Consider the following 12,986-nt stretch of genomic DNA (forward strand, 5'->3'; position numbering starts at 1 on the left):
TGTTCAGGCGAATGGCCAGGACAGGATCGAACCCGAGCAGTTTGTGGAGTGGATGCGCCTGGAGCCCCAGTCTGTGGTGTGGCTGCCGGTCCTCCACCGTGTAGCTGCAGCCGAGACGGCCAAGCACCAGGCCAAATGCAACATCTGCAAGGAGTTTCCCATCGTGGGCCTCAGGTACTCCCCCTGCCAATGGGCCGCGCTCTCCGAAACATTTACATGGCACAGGAGCCCTTAGTGCAAAACTCGCAAACGCACTTAGAGAGAAGGGTTTATCTGACAGCCTGACGTGCTTCTAAATAAATCGCACAAATCAATGAATGTCAAAAGGCCACTCGGTTTGATGGCGGTGACTCACACCGTACCGTGGCTTTGTGTGAAAGTCAAGTCCTTTCTATTTTTCGTTTCCCTCTGAAAAAAAAAAAAAAAGGAAAAAAAAAACTCAGTCCTGTTCCTTTGTGACGGCTTGGTTGTACAAATGTGTTATTTTAAAGTAAATGTAACTGACTCACTGTCCTTGAAGGCACAGTCAATCTCCTCTACACTCCTCATTTAAGTATTCTTACACTGTACTGTAATTTTTTTTATCTTAAGCGTTTGTCATATTTAAACCCTTACAGTGGTGTCAGCAGTCCTTGTCATGACATGTAAAGTGCCCTGCTGTTTGTTCAACAACAACTTGTTTAACACAGGTTACATAATTAAGGCAGTGTAACCTTGGTCTTACTATGGTCTCTTTCTGACAAGGTGAATATTTCTTAAATTAATACTAAAAAATATTGTGGAATGTTCAGTATTTGCATTGATACAGTGAAGCGCAGGAGAATAAAACCTCAAGGTGTCGGATTTTCTTGAAATCCATCTGAACGTTTGTCTTTCTAGGTACCGCAGTCTGAAACATTTCAACTATGACGTCTGCCAGAGCTGCTTCTTCTCGGGCCGGACGGCCAAAGGCCACAAACTGAACTACCCCATGGTGGAGTACTGTACCCCAGTAAGTACCACATCTTCTAATGTGATGAAATTCCAAGGTCTTGTAGCTTCTGCATTCCTCTTATTAACCATTATTTGGCGGATGTCTTTGTCCACGGAAACTTATCAAATCACATTATGGTACACTGGGCTGCTGTGTAACAGCAATGACGTGACAAAGACTCTCATAGATGGACAATCGAATTCAGCATTTATTTTCTGTTTCGCTTCGTGTGAATATCGTCAATTTAACCGTAATTGACTGTGATTGCTGCATGCTGCTGTTTCCTAGTAAGATGCTTGTCATACTGCAGATCAGCATGCAGAAATAGGCTAAAAATGCTTTGTAAACAAAAAAAGGAATTTGTTCCTGTTTGATGACATGCTGTCTAATGCAATTACCGACAACAGAAGGGTATCATTGAAAGGAGGTGTATTGAGGAGCTCGTTTGTTCTCCCCAGTTATTGTAATTTTCTTCCTGCGTGATATTTTGCATAACATCCTCAGCTGGCAGCAGGTAAGCAGATAGTTGCACAGGTAATAAAGCAATTTCAAGAGAAGTTGGAAGGCAAATAGAATTAGCTGAGTTGTAGATCCTGCGGCACAAAGTTTTACTGATGCTTAACTCCCCTGGGCAGTGCTGGAGGGAAGAAGGCCTCTACAGGAGAAGAGAGGCACTAATGACCTGGCGAGGCAGTAATACACCCACATAGGCCCAACAGAGAATAAGCAGCGGCACTGAACTTGATGCGGTTCGGTGGGTTTCGACACTGATGGGAGTGTTCTCTGAGCACCGATCACAGTTTTTTTGCTCGCATCCATTAGCAGCTGCCTAATGCCACCGTCTGTCCGCCTCCCCTGTGATGGGAAGGCCACTTTGAACAACATCGGCCCAACTCCAAACTCTTGCCTTTTTTGCCGTACGTGTTTCTGATGAACTCAAAGGGTGCCGGGCGGCGGGGGGGGCGCTTGCATATTGGCGGAGGTGTGGCACCCAGAGCCGGTCTGTTTACCCCTCAGACGACCTCTGGGGAAGACGTGCGCGACTTCACAACTGTGCTGAAAAACAAGTTCCGATCTAAGAAGTACTTTGCCAAGCACCCGCGTCTGGGGTACCTACCTGTCCAGGCTGTTCTTGAGGGAGACAACATGGAGACGTAAGCAGACTTTTCCATGCTTGTTTGTTGATCGTTTACCTTTCTGTACTGTATTTTAATTGCAGTTAAATGTGTCTGGTGCAGTAATAAATTATTATTATAACTATTATTAGTAATAGTAGTAGAAATACTTGATGTAATGTTTATTTCAAGCATTATTATTTTAATTAATTTGAGAGTTCTTAGTAAAATCAGCCTATCTTACTAATTATCCAAAAAATACATTTGCCTTTTTAAACTTCTGAGATAGTTAGACTCCAGCAAAGACAATAAGCACAATCCCAATTGAGAAAATGTATAAACTCCTTGGATCAATTGTTTTCTTTTTTAGTCTTTTCCTTTATCATTTCTTTCTTCTTTATTCTCTCGTGTCTCGCCAATCCAGCTGCAAAACGTTGCTTGGCAACGGATATTTATATATTCAGATATTGGAAAGATAATTTTTTTAAATTATTCAAATAATTTTTACAGAAAATAGATGGAAGAGCACACTTGAGCTTAACGAGATAAATAATTTGTAGAAAACAAACGTGTGTCGGCAAGTTTCTTTCATCAACGTGCACAAATATCCATTAGGAGCGAAATAAATATAGATATATATATATATATATATATACTGTACAATATGTGACAGTTTCTGGCGTCATTGTTCTTGGACCAACAGCTGAGATCAATACTTAAAGGGTAATCATAAAACAATGGTAACACAAATAGTATGAGGATTATGAGTGCAATAACAATTATCAAAACAGTAGAACAACCAGGGAGGGGCAATGATTTGAAAAGAAAAAATGCAAAGTAGTCAAAAAAGACATCAAAATTATTGATAATTTTTTAAAAGAGTAGCTTTCAGTATATATGAAACATATTTAACACGGGAGAAGTTCAATTCTCTCCCAATCCAGCATAAAATATTTCTTTTAGTATGAGGATATTAAACAGTCTGAACAGCACATTTTAGACACAGTGCACATATATGAGTGATCTGGGGGAAAGCAGCCGAGGTTTGTGGGGGCTCTGATCCTGAGTCAGGCATCATATGATCAGCAAGTCTCCCAGATGATCTGCCCTCTGCCTCTGGCTGCCATATTTAGATCAGAATATAGTTCCTTTATTCAGTTCACAACACAGGAGGAAACCTTGTGAACCGGGTTAAATTTTCCTGGATGTGATGAGCACAACTTAATAACCCCTGACCCCTGGGTTGGCAGCAGCTCTGAAGCCCAAAATTTCACTGAACTGGACTGGTCATGCTTCTCTCAATCTGATCTTCCTGACAACATCCCCCTAGGTGCTAGGTGCCATCTGGGAGATCAACTGAAAGTTGTTTTTGGCACAGTGTTAGCATAATGTCGCACCTGGGGAAGAAGTCAGCTTGTGGGAAATAAACACTGAGGACCATATGGACTGGTAATTCTCCAGAGGGCCCCTCTGCAGCATGTTCTCACTGGTGCTGGGCAGCACGCCACACCCAGTCAACCAGTTGCATGCCTTGCTGCGTCTTCTCATCCCGTTCTACTCAGAAATGATGAAATGGAGATGGTCTGCTCACCAACAACAGTAATGTAAATACAGAAGGAGAAGAACCCTGAATAGAGGCTTTAGGGATGATGATTCTCCATCATCTGTTGTGTTCACGTGTTACTTGAGTGCACTTTCGTTTTGCGACTCCACTGCGAATGAGCAAGAAACTCCCCAAAACCAAGGAACAAAACCCATCTCATAACTGTGGGAAATTTCCTGCATGTTTTCCGTATCACTGATGAAGCCACAGCAGTGGTGGATCCTTAAGAAAATGTCACTAACCTACACGAGAGGAAGAACGTGGAGGAAATGTACTTTGAGCAGAGTTCAACAGAAGTTACATGCCCTTGAAGAGTAACCTGCTTAAGAATTTATTCTGCAGAGTGAGCAAAGGAAACTGATTCACAGCTTCTCATGTTTTCATGAAAATCATGATGCATTCTCATGAAAAATCTCAGCAGTCTAGGTGTCACCATGAAACGAGACACTTGATCATTTTTTAAATTATTATTTACCGCTTCTGTATTATACGATAAAAATTTTATGATCCCTAAAGGCAGTTTTCTGGAACGCTTTATTTCTTTTCTGTGATGTAGCAAGAAGATTTCTTGGTTTCTGTAATAAATATTTGTAATAAATATAGTGTTTCAAATGGCTTTCTATAGCCCTTCCAGGTGTACCAGACATAAAGTCATAACTGTAAATAGTGCACATGAACAGCAATATTAGAAGGAAATTTGGGACATCAAATTTGCGAGATCAAGTCCCTGGAAGGTGACTACTCTTAAAGCCGATTAAAGCCTGTAAGATTGTGAACTGCTTTATAAGTATATGTTCACAGTAAAAGAGTTCTATCCAGTTCCAGCTGTTTGTTCGAAAAAATTGCTTTGGATAAGCAATTTAGCAAGGAAATCAGAATTAGCACAATGCCGTGATGATCAAAAAATCAGCTGCAAGGTTTATTGAAATGGCATTTGAATCCGCTGGACGTAAATTTGGCTCCTTTGGATAAATGCAATAAGAAATTTAAACAAGCGTAGCCAGAACTCCAGACCTTGAAATGAAACCACAGTTTAAAAATCACTCAACACAAATGAAAGTTTGCCGTAGGTACTGTTTCTCAAATTCTACTGCTCATGATTGTTGCTTGTGAGTTAGCGGCCGACGCGTGTTTATCTGCCGTTTCCCCCCGCTGCCCTGAGCTCCTTCAGGGCATGTTTCACTGTGGCCCTTGACTTCTTGGCCTGTTGGTGGAGTCTCCATGGGGAAGCTGCGTGTTGTAATTTTCACAGTTGACCCCACATTGTTTCCCTTGCAGTCCCGTCACGCTCATCAGCATGTGTCCGGAGCACTACGAGTGAGTATCTACACAATCCCGCTCCCCCGAATATCTCACTTGTTTCTCCCTCCTTCATCTCCCATCTCTGATCAGCGTTTTCCACCATGTAAAACCTTGTTGCACTGACCAGCGGAGACCCACGAGTCACATAGCTCATTTGCTGGCTCACATGATCAGGTTGTATCGCGTCACGTCTACGGTCTACAGCAGATGTTCCGAGCTCTTTCTGCTTTTTAAATGTATTAAATATCACCAAATACAGGTTCAGCAACAGTTCTACCATTAATGAGTGAGTAGCTACTCAATAAAATTCAAATTGTTCAAAGCAGTAATGCGGCAGTATGACGGAACTGTTGGTAAGTTCTGCTAGCTTTAAGAATTTAAGAATATTGTTTTGGTCAATGTCTTTTTGCGGCTTGAAAGAAGCCTACAAAAGCGTAATGTGAAGGAATCGTACTGAAAGAAAAGTTCCTTACCTTTAGCATTAGTGCTAGCATTAGCATTAGCAAAACCGAAGGAATGTTTTCCTAATAAAAAGAGAATAAAACAGCTGTTTCTCTTACCCAAAAAATCTTGAGTTCCTAGTTTGTCAATTAGAAACGTTACATTTTTTAAAACTTATTTAAACATAAACATTTTAATCTGTCCCTTTGAAGTCTCCTGGTAAGGTTGTCCTTCAAGCATTCCATTATCAAACCAAAGTAAAATCTAAATACCTAAATATGACAGCGAAAGTATAACATAATCTCTCTTCCCCTGCCGTCTACGTTAAGTACATCTCCAGTCAGAGGATGCTGTCAGCTGAGCTATTTGTGCTTAAAAATTCAGCACTTAAAAAAATTTTGGAAGTTAACACAATGCTGACTGCACTGTTTGGCAATCTTCCTGTGTCTCCTTGTAATTTTCTCCACAGTTTTAGACATAATGAGGTCACTGGAGTCATGTAAAATTCCAGGCAAGCCAAATGTTTTACATTTCAATTTTTCTGAGAAGGGGACTTTGCATTCCATTTCACATCTTGAACTCTTTGTCATCCTGCCTGAACTTCCCCAGCTGTGAAGCTGCCACTGAAACGAAGGGCACAAAATCACCGGCAGGAGCTTATTGGGTCTTGGTAGAAGATTAAATGTTAATTCTTGGTTACATTCATTTACTTTTTTAATGCAGTGGTGCTTACTCCACCAGAATGATGCCTTCCTTTCCACCCATCTCAGATTCGAGCAGATGGAGAGATTGCGCGCTTGCTGGTCTACGGAAAGCAGCTCCAGAACCGATGCCATGTAAGTCAGTCCAGAGCTGGGAGCATCTAAATGAACACCGGCCAGTTTGGAGAAGAGGTCAGGTTATCCACCAGATCAGATGCAACACAAAACCTGAGACAGGAACAAATCTTTTGCCAGGATGTGAACATAAATGTGCCATCACATTTAGACACATTCAAGGATGAGTTACAGACACACGGTGAAAACTAAGGGAATGAGACGGGAGTTCTTAGGTTACCATTTCACCTCAAAGTCATGCATGTGGGAGTAAACCCATGTAACATGGGGGAATGATGCACACACACATCATAAGTGAGCCAGGTTTGAATCCATCATCGCCTGTCCTATTGGTACATTTGGACATCTGTTTGGAGCAATCGAACTGAAGGGCGTCCTCAGCTTATGACACATGCAACTTAACAACCAGCCAGACTCGTGATGGCCATCCCATCTACCGTATTACATTATTTTCGAGTCCTTGCGTTTGGTCATAATGTCTAACGGCCACTGCTCCATCTGCTGTACGATAACATCACCTGGCCCTCCTGCCACAAGACACCATATTTCTTATTGACTCTCAGTGTGTCTATCGGCAACTGCATTTTGTTTATAGCCATTTTATTTATTTATAGGGGGGGCGCGGTGGCGCAGTGGGTTGGCCCACAGTCCTGCTCTCCGGTGGGTCTGGGGTTCGAGTCCCGCTTGGGGTGCCTTGCGACGGACTGGCGTCCCGTCCTGGGTGCGTCCCCTCCCCCTCCGGCCTTACGCCCTGTGTTACCGGGTTGGCTCCGGTTCCCTGCGACCCCGTATGGGACAAGCGGTTCTGAAAATGTGTGTGTGTGTGTGTGTATTTATTTATATATCCTTACGGTTCATATAATACAATGTAAGAAGGTTGCGACTTAAAAGTCAACTTATGATGAGATCATTGGACAGGAAATCCATGTGCACTTTGCTAAAGGTTACTACAGTTTAACGTTACTTGGGCCTCCAAACATCAAACGTCAAAACATCAACCAGGTCATAAAGTCATGCCTTGAACTGCTACCCCACCTGGTGTCTTGTAATGCTGATATACTGTGTAGAAAAGGACAGTAAGGAAAGTATGGGGAGCAGTAGATTGCTCCTTGACCTAACAGAGCCTCCCAGGGTCCCCTAAGTTGTTATTGATGCTTAACAATTCATTAATCAAATTAAACATTGTCAGAGCATAACTACATTTAGCGGCACAGCAGGGACAATTATCTGAAACAAATTACACGGCTTATAATTTTACACTAAATCTATTAATATATCAGGGAAAAGCAGAGTGCACACATCACACTGTGTGATATTAAAATGACATGAACATTATGTGCCTCTCTTTTCATGTACCACTTTGCACAGCTTTGTCACACATTAAAAGGTTTGTCATGTTTTGGCTTAATGCAGTGTTTTCTTAGTCAGTCTTTCAAAGCATGAAAATGGACATTAATTTCGCATCTTTTTAATATCACAGGATGCAGAAAAACACACTGGACATAAACATTAACTTTCTTTTCGTTAACAGGGGACTTTCTGTACCTCTGCTCCTAAAACCCTGAAATTTTCCTTAAAGACAAGGATTGTTAACCATTTTCTACCTGATACATTTGTCAAGGCAACTAACAATGTTATCTTTATATAATAAGCTGCTTACAGTGATTTACCCAATTATATAGTTGGGTCATTTTTACTACAGCAATACATGGTAGGCACATTGCGTAAGAGTATTAGAGGGGGAAGCGTGGATTTGAACCCAGGACCTAACAAATGAAAGCACGCTATTGTGTTCTGTCATTTTGTTGTGTTCTCTCTGCATTGTACTATGTTCTTGTCTGCCGCATTATCGCTAATCATCTTTGTATCAGTCCATGTCTAGTTCAGTATGTGCGTATGTAGCCTGTATGTGTGAATGTGCAGTGTAGGTTTGCTCTAAACCGGAAACAAATTCCTTGTATGCTCAGGTACACTTGGCCAATAAAGCTGATTCTGCTTCTCATTCTGAAAGGCAACAGCTCGATTCATATGCTACCCATCGCTCGCTGTTCCCTTCTATTTGTGTTTGTAATTGTAGTTTTAACTGGCGGCATGTTAATTCATTAACATATAATCGTCATATACAATATTCGACAACGTCAATGAATAATTTTACAAATTCTGTCCCCACCAGGGACAATCGATTGCCGGAGGGAAATTTTTCACACTGCCAGAATGGTTATACATTGTAGCGTGGAGGCAGCTTTACATAGCTAAATAAATCACATTTTCATTTTCTGTGAAAGAACTGATCCACTGCCAAGCCTTTCGCGATTTACCTTTTGTATTGATGTGCCTGGGGTATTTACTTCAGTAGGTTTGTTTGTTTGCTTAACAAGCTAAGGTGATTCATCAGGGGAAAACTCACAGAGTCTCTATGGTAACACCGCACATGCAACAGAAGCTGAGGACAGAAGTTATCGTGGCCTTTATTTAATTTTGTTCATGCGTTTATTTCTATCGTAGTCCTCTTGTCTTCGTAGCATTGTACGGCTAACGTCAATGACAGTACATCGGAAAACACAAGTCTGAATGATGTTAAAGCAGGAATATATATTTTTTTTTTCATGTGAGGAAGATTTAATTATCTGCCAAGTTCACCGCATTGTATGTGAAGCCATTGTTTATTTAGCTTTATCTTCGCCATAAGCCTGTTGTCATCGATTCCACTATTAATGTGCCGCCCTTCAAATAATTCATGTGCTGAAGGAGAAGGACATTTATTTTGAGACCGGATTCCTTTCACCATAACAACCCCTCCCCACATACACACCACTAGGTCTGTCGCCGTCACAAAGCTGCCTATTCCTGTCCAGCAGTTAAATGCTTAAGTATTATGGGAATAATATTTTTACTGATGTCATAATATCTGTGGGTAGTACGGGTAGCGTGCTTGACTTACAGTACCTGGGCTGCGGGTTTAGATGTGGATTTGAACGCGGCTCAGTCTGTGTGGAGTTCACATGTTCTTACAATGCTCGAGTGGGTTTCCTCCACGTGCTCTGGTTTCCTCCCACAGTCCAAAGACATGTGTTTCAGGTGAATTAGTGACTCTAACTTCCTTATAGTGTGTATGTGTTGGTGTATCTCACAACCTATGTTTCCATGGTAATTTCAAGATTACCACGGCCCTGCATTGGACAAGTGGGTATTGATAATGAATGAATGCATAATGATAGTACTGTCTGAAGCTTCTTTGATGTTTTTTTTTTTTTGTCCTGCCAGAAAGTCCTCAGCTAGCAGTAATTTTAGACCTCTAGCTGTTTTTGAACTTTTCATGGGTAGATGAAATTACATCAGTAATTAAAGGTACTCAGAAAACCACTCAGATAAAAAGGCCACTTTTAATGGTCACCTGAGGAGAATCTCATTTTAAGAGACATACTTTTCTACTAAAAATGTTTGTTTTGCCCCTTTTAGAAGGCTTTAGCCATTTGTGATATTTAGTCAGACCGAAAGGTTAGAAACGGTATCATTCTCTACTGGAGTCATGTGAACCGCAGAGCACTTCAAGCTGAAAGTTCAGGAAAACATGGTAGAGATGAACTGAGGATCAGAAGTACTTGAAATTAAGTCCATCTGTAAAAGGAGGTCTTGGTGATAATGGTTTTAGATTGTTACCGTCACCGCAACTTCACCAGCGTACGGTCGTTGGACATCTTAAAACGATTGTTGGTTTTCCAGGGCTGACGACCACACGTTCATCCTGCGATACTGCCGGACCACCGGGGACCCTGAAGCATCCCTCAGCCAGCCTGGCAGCCCCACCAAGGGCAGTGGGAGGAAGGAAGAGTGGAATAAAATGGACCGCGCCATTGCCCGACTAGAAGAGGAGCAGAGGTGCGGCCCACGTGCCATAAGTCAACAACTCTCTGCCCACACAACCGCCTGCCAGCAATGCCACGCCCACCCAGCTGTCAGTCAGCAATGCCCTGCCCACCCAGCTGCCAGTCATAATTTTTTCCATCACTGTTCCACTAATTGTATGCCTCTGTTAATAAATAAATAAATGTAGCCTTTTTTATGAATTAATCTTCAAGCAGAAAACCAGAAATAGACCAGATTGCTGCTGTTTTAGGTAGTGCACAGCTCGACTCTAAGCACCTTTTTATTTTCTTTTACGATTTTCCCCAGTTTGCTTTGGCTGTCTTTCGTACATGCCAGGAGTCTTCAAGGACAGACTGTCCTGCTGATACACAGCGCTGTCAGCTGACAGCTATTTGTCACATGGCGCCACACGCGAAAGCTGGAGACGGTTAGACCCGAGGACTATCTTTCATGGCATCTTCCTAATATTTCGCTAGGATGAGCTTATATCTGAGGCCTGCTGAAGTATGCTGGTGTGCCTGGGTTTCAGCTTTCCGCCGTGGAACTGGACCATTTACACCGTGTTGTGCCACCAGCCTGAGCTGACAGCTATGCTGTGTGTCGGGTTCAATCCAGGGTCTGGACTGAAACAATAATTCAGCGTGAACTCATGCAAGGTGTGCGTTTGTGTGTGTGTGGTGCCAGGAGCTTGCGGATGGAGTACGTGCAGCTGAAGGAGATGCACTTCCGGAAGGATCCCTGCAGTCCTTCGCTAGGCGACGTGTCGCACGAAGACCCCAAAGTCCCGCCGAACCCAGAGATCCGCAGGGGGAACAACTCGCCGCTCCTCTTGCCCGAGGGCCTCGACACACACTTTGAGCCTGAGCTTTGGGGGCCGAGGCAGGTGAGTAGCGAGGTGGTGAGAAAGCCGCCAGAGACTTGCATCGAACCGCTTCTGCGATGTCGATACATTTGATGGTAACCCATGCACAACTAAATACGTAGAGAAGCTACTTTTTGTGTGCAGATCATAGTCAAAGTGGGTACGGTGCATTAACCTGAAAATAAATGTAATTAAAATTTGATCTCAAACGTCTCTTTCCGCTTGCTGTCACCTGCCTTAGTTTCGGACAGCCCTTGGCTTCCGGTGCTTGATTTTATTTTTAGTAAACAATTTATCCGGGATGAAGGGATGCGGAAGAGTAATTCCACCTCACGGCGACTGAATTTCTTGCCATTCTCCCCGCAGCCTGGCACACATTCCAGGGTCCAGAGCGTTTCCTCATCCCCCATTTCCCACAGTTCCCCAGTGGATCATCACATCAGTGAGGACATCATTTCTAAGCCTGCAGGTCACAACATGACTCACGGGACTCGCTGCATTTCCACCATATCGTCTCTGCTGTCGCGTTCTGACTATACACATACCCTATGCATCAGTGTCTCCTTTTTTGACCACATAATGATTTATCTTTTGCTGTATTATTTTACTCTTGTACTTGACCTTAAAATATGGGAACTTTAATATATACGTCTCTTGAGCTTTGATTTATGTTTTTATAACTTATTGTTTGTGCCCAGTATGCTTTAATAATGCATGTATATATATATTATTAAGGTGCTGTGTGACAGAGCAAATCATTTTTGGGGGATATATAAAAAAACTTAATTCCTGTGAGCCTCAAGTAGCCTCCTTTATATACATGAGTTATAGGTAAATGATTTCTCAGTAAACAATGCAGAAAGTTAGTAATGCAAATCATTTAATGCATATGGGGGAAGTAAAAATAGAATATATCTTTGGTATACGAGCATTAATTGGTTTTGTGTTATTTTTCAGGTGACGTGCTGGATCCTGTAAACAGTAACAGTTCAGACATCATGGATCAGATCACTGAAGCTTCGCCAGCATCCAGCCGTAAGCCACTTCTTTCTTAGATCCCAGACTGTCTGCTGCTACGCAGTATTTACTTCTTCGTTTTCGTTTCTTTTGCAACACCTTATACCTTCTCAAAAAACATTTTCCATCTTGGGCACAATTTAGCTCTACATTGTACACTGTGGATATTTTTTTATTGCTTCATTTTACCAAAGTGCCTGAAGTAATGACTTAATTATGGCTGTGAAACGACATGTGTTATTACTTCATTACACACACATACATAAATAAAATATATGTAGGTGGTTATTTTACATACAGGCTCTTTTTAATAACACTGCTGAACCTTCATTGGCTGAAAAAAGTCAAAAAAAATTCTCAAGAGCCTTACAGTTTATCATAATGCTGATGGGAGGAAGCACTTAGAGAGGTCTTTATGTGGGAGATAAATTGTACCCAGCACCTTACCACTCTATCTGGCATATTGTTGCGTCCTGGACGGCCAAACCTCGGCTTGATTTATTGAAAGGGAACCGGTTGGTACACAGAGATGGTCTGGACAAACGGAAATTAATGAGAGCTTTCTGCAGATTTATCATCTTGATCATTAAAGAACTTCAGACCAAACTATGTGTCTCTAGGTTCCAAAACAGATATCTCATGTATCCAAAGTTAGGGCTTATTGAATGGTCATATTAGAGTCTCTAATAGATTTAAAATGTATAATTGAGATAATAAATTCTTCAAATAAATTAAACACATAAAATTTTGGAGCAGATTCCTTTGGCCAATTTGTCTATTGCTTACATTTTTTTTATTTTTTCGACAGCATCAAGTCTTGCTCCCAGACTACCGGTAAGAACCTTTATGTGCTCTTGATAACATGAGTGAAAGATGAAATTAAACTCAAATTAATCAATTACAGATAAACGTGTACAACTAGAGATTAAGGTCATTCACTTTGATATATTATTTTTCATAACTGAAATTG

The 12,986-nt window shown here is 41.8% G+C and overlaps 1 protein-coding gene across 1 annotated transcript in view; it reads left to right on the forward strand.

Annotated features, from left to right (window-relative positions):
• LOC108941814 (utrophin-like) overlaps positions 1-12,054 on the forward strand; it is a 30,285-nt gene extending 18,231 nt beyond the window's left edge. The window contains exons 12-20 of the mRNA XM_018764718.2: positions 8-174; positions 880-991; positions 1,991-2,127; positions 4,970-5,008; positions 6,205-6,270; positions 9,994-10,149; positions 10,822-11,020; positions 11,366-11,468; positions 11,957-12,054. Of these exons, the coding sequence (XP_018620234.1) occupies positions 8-174; positions 880-991; positions 1,991-2,127; positions 4,970-5,008; positions 6,205-6,270; positions 9,994-10,149; positions 10,822-11,020; positions 11,366-11,468; positions 11,957-12,054 (1,077 nt within the window). The remainder of the gene's footprint in view (positions 1-7; positions 175-879; positions 992-1,990; positions 2,128-4,969; positions 5,009-6,204; positions 6,271-9,993; positions 10,150-10,821; positions 11,021-11,365; positions 11,469-11,956) is intronic.
• Positions 12,055-12,986: the final 932 nt, after the last annotated feature.

The sequence above is a fragment of the Scleropages formosus genome, chromosome 15 (genome assembly GCF_900964775.1).
Source record: "Scleropages formosus chromosome 15, fSclFor1.1, whole genome shotgun sequence".
NCBI lineage: Eukaryota > Metazoa > Chordata > Actinopteri > Osteoglossiformes > Osteoglossidae > Scleropages > Scleropages formosus.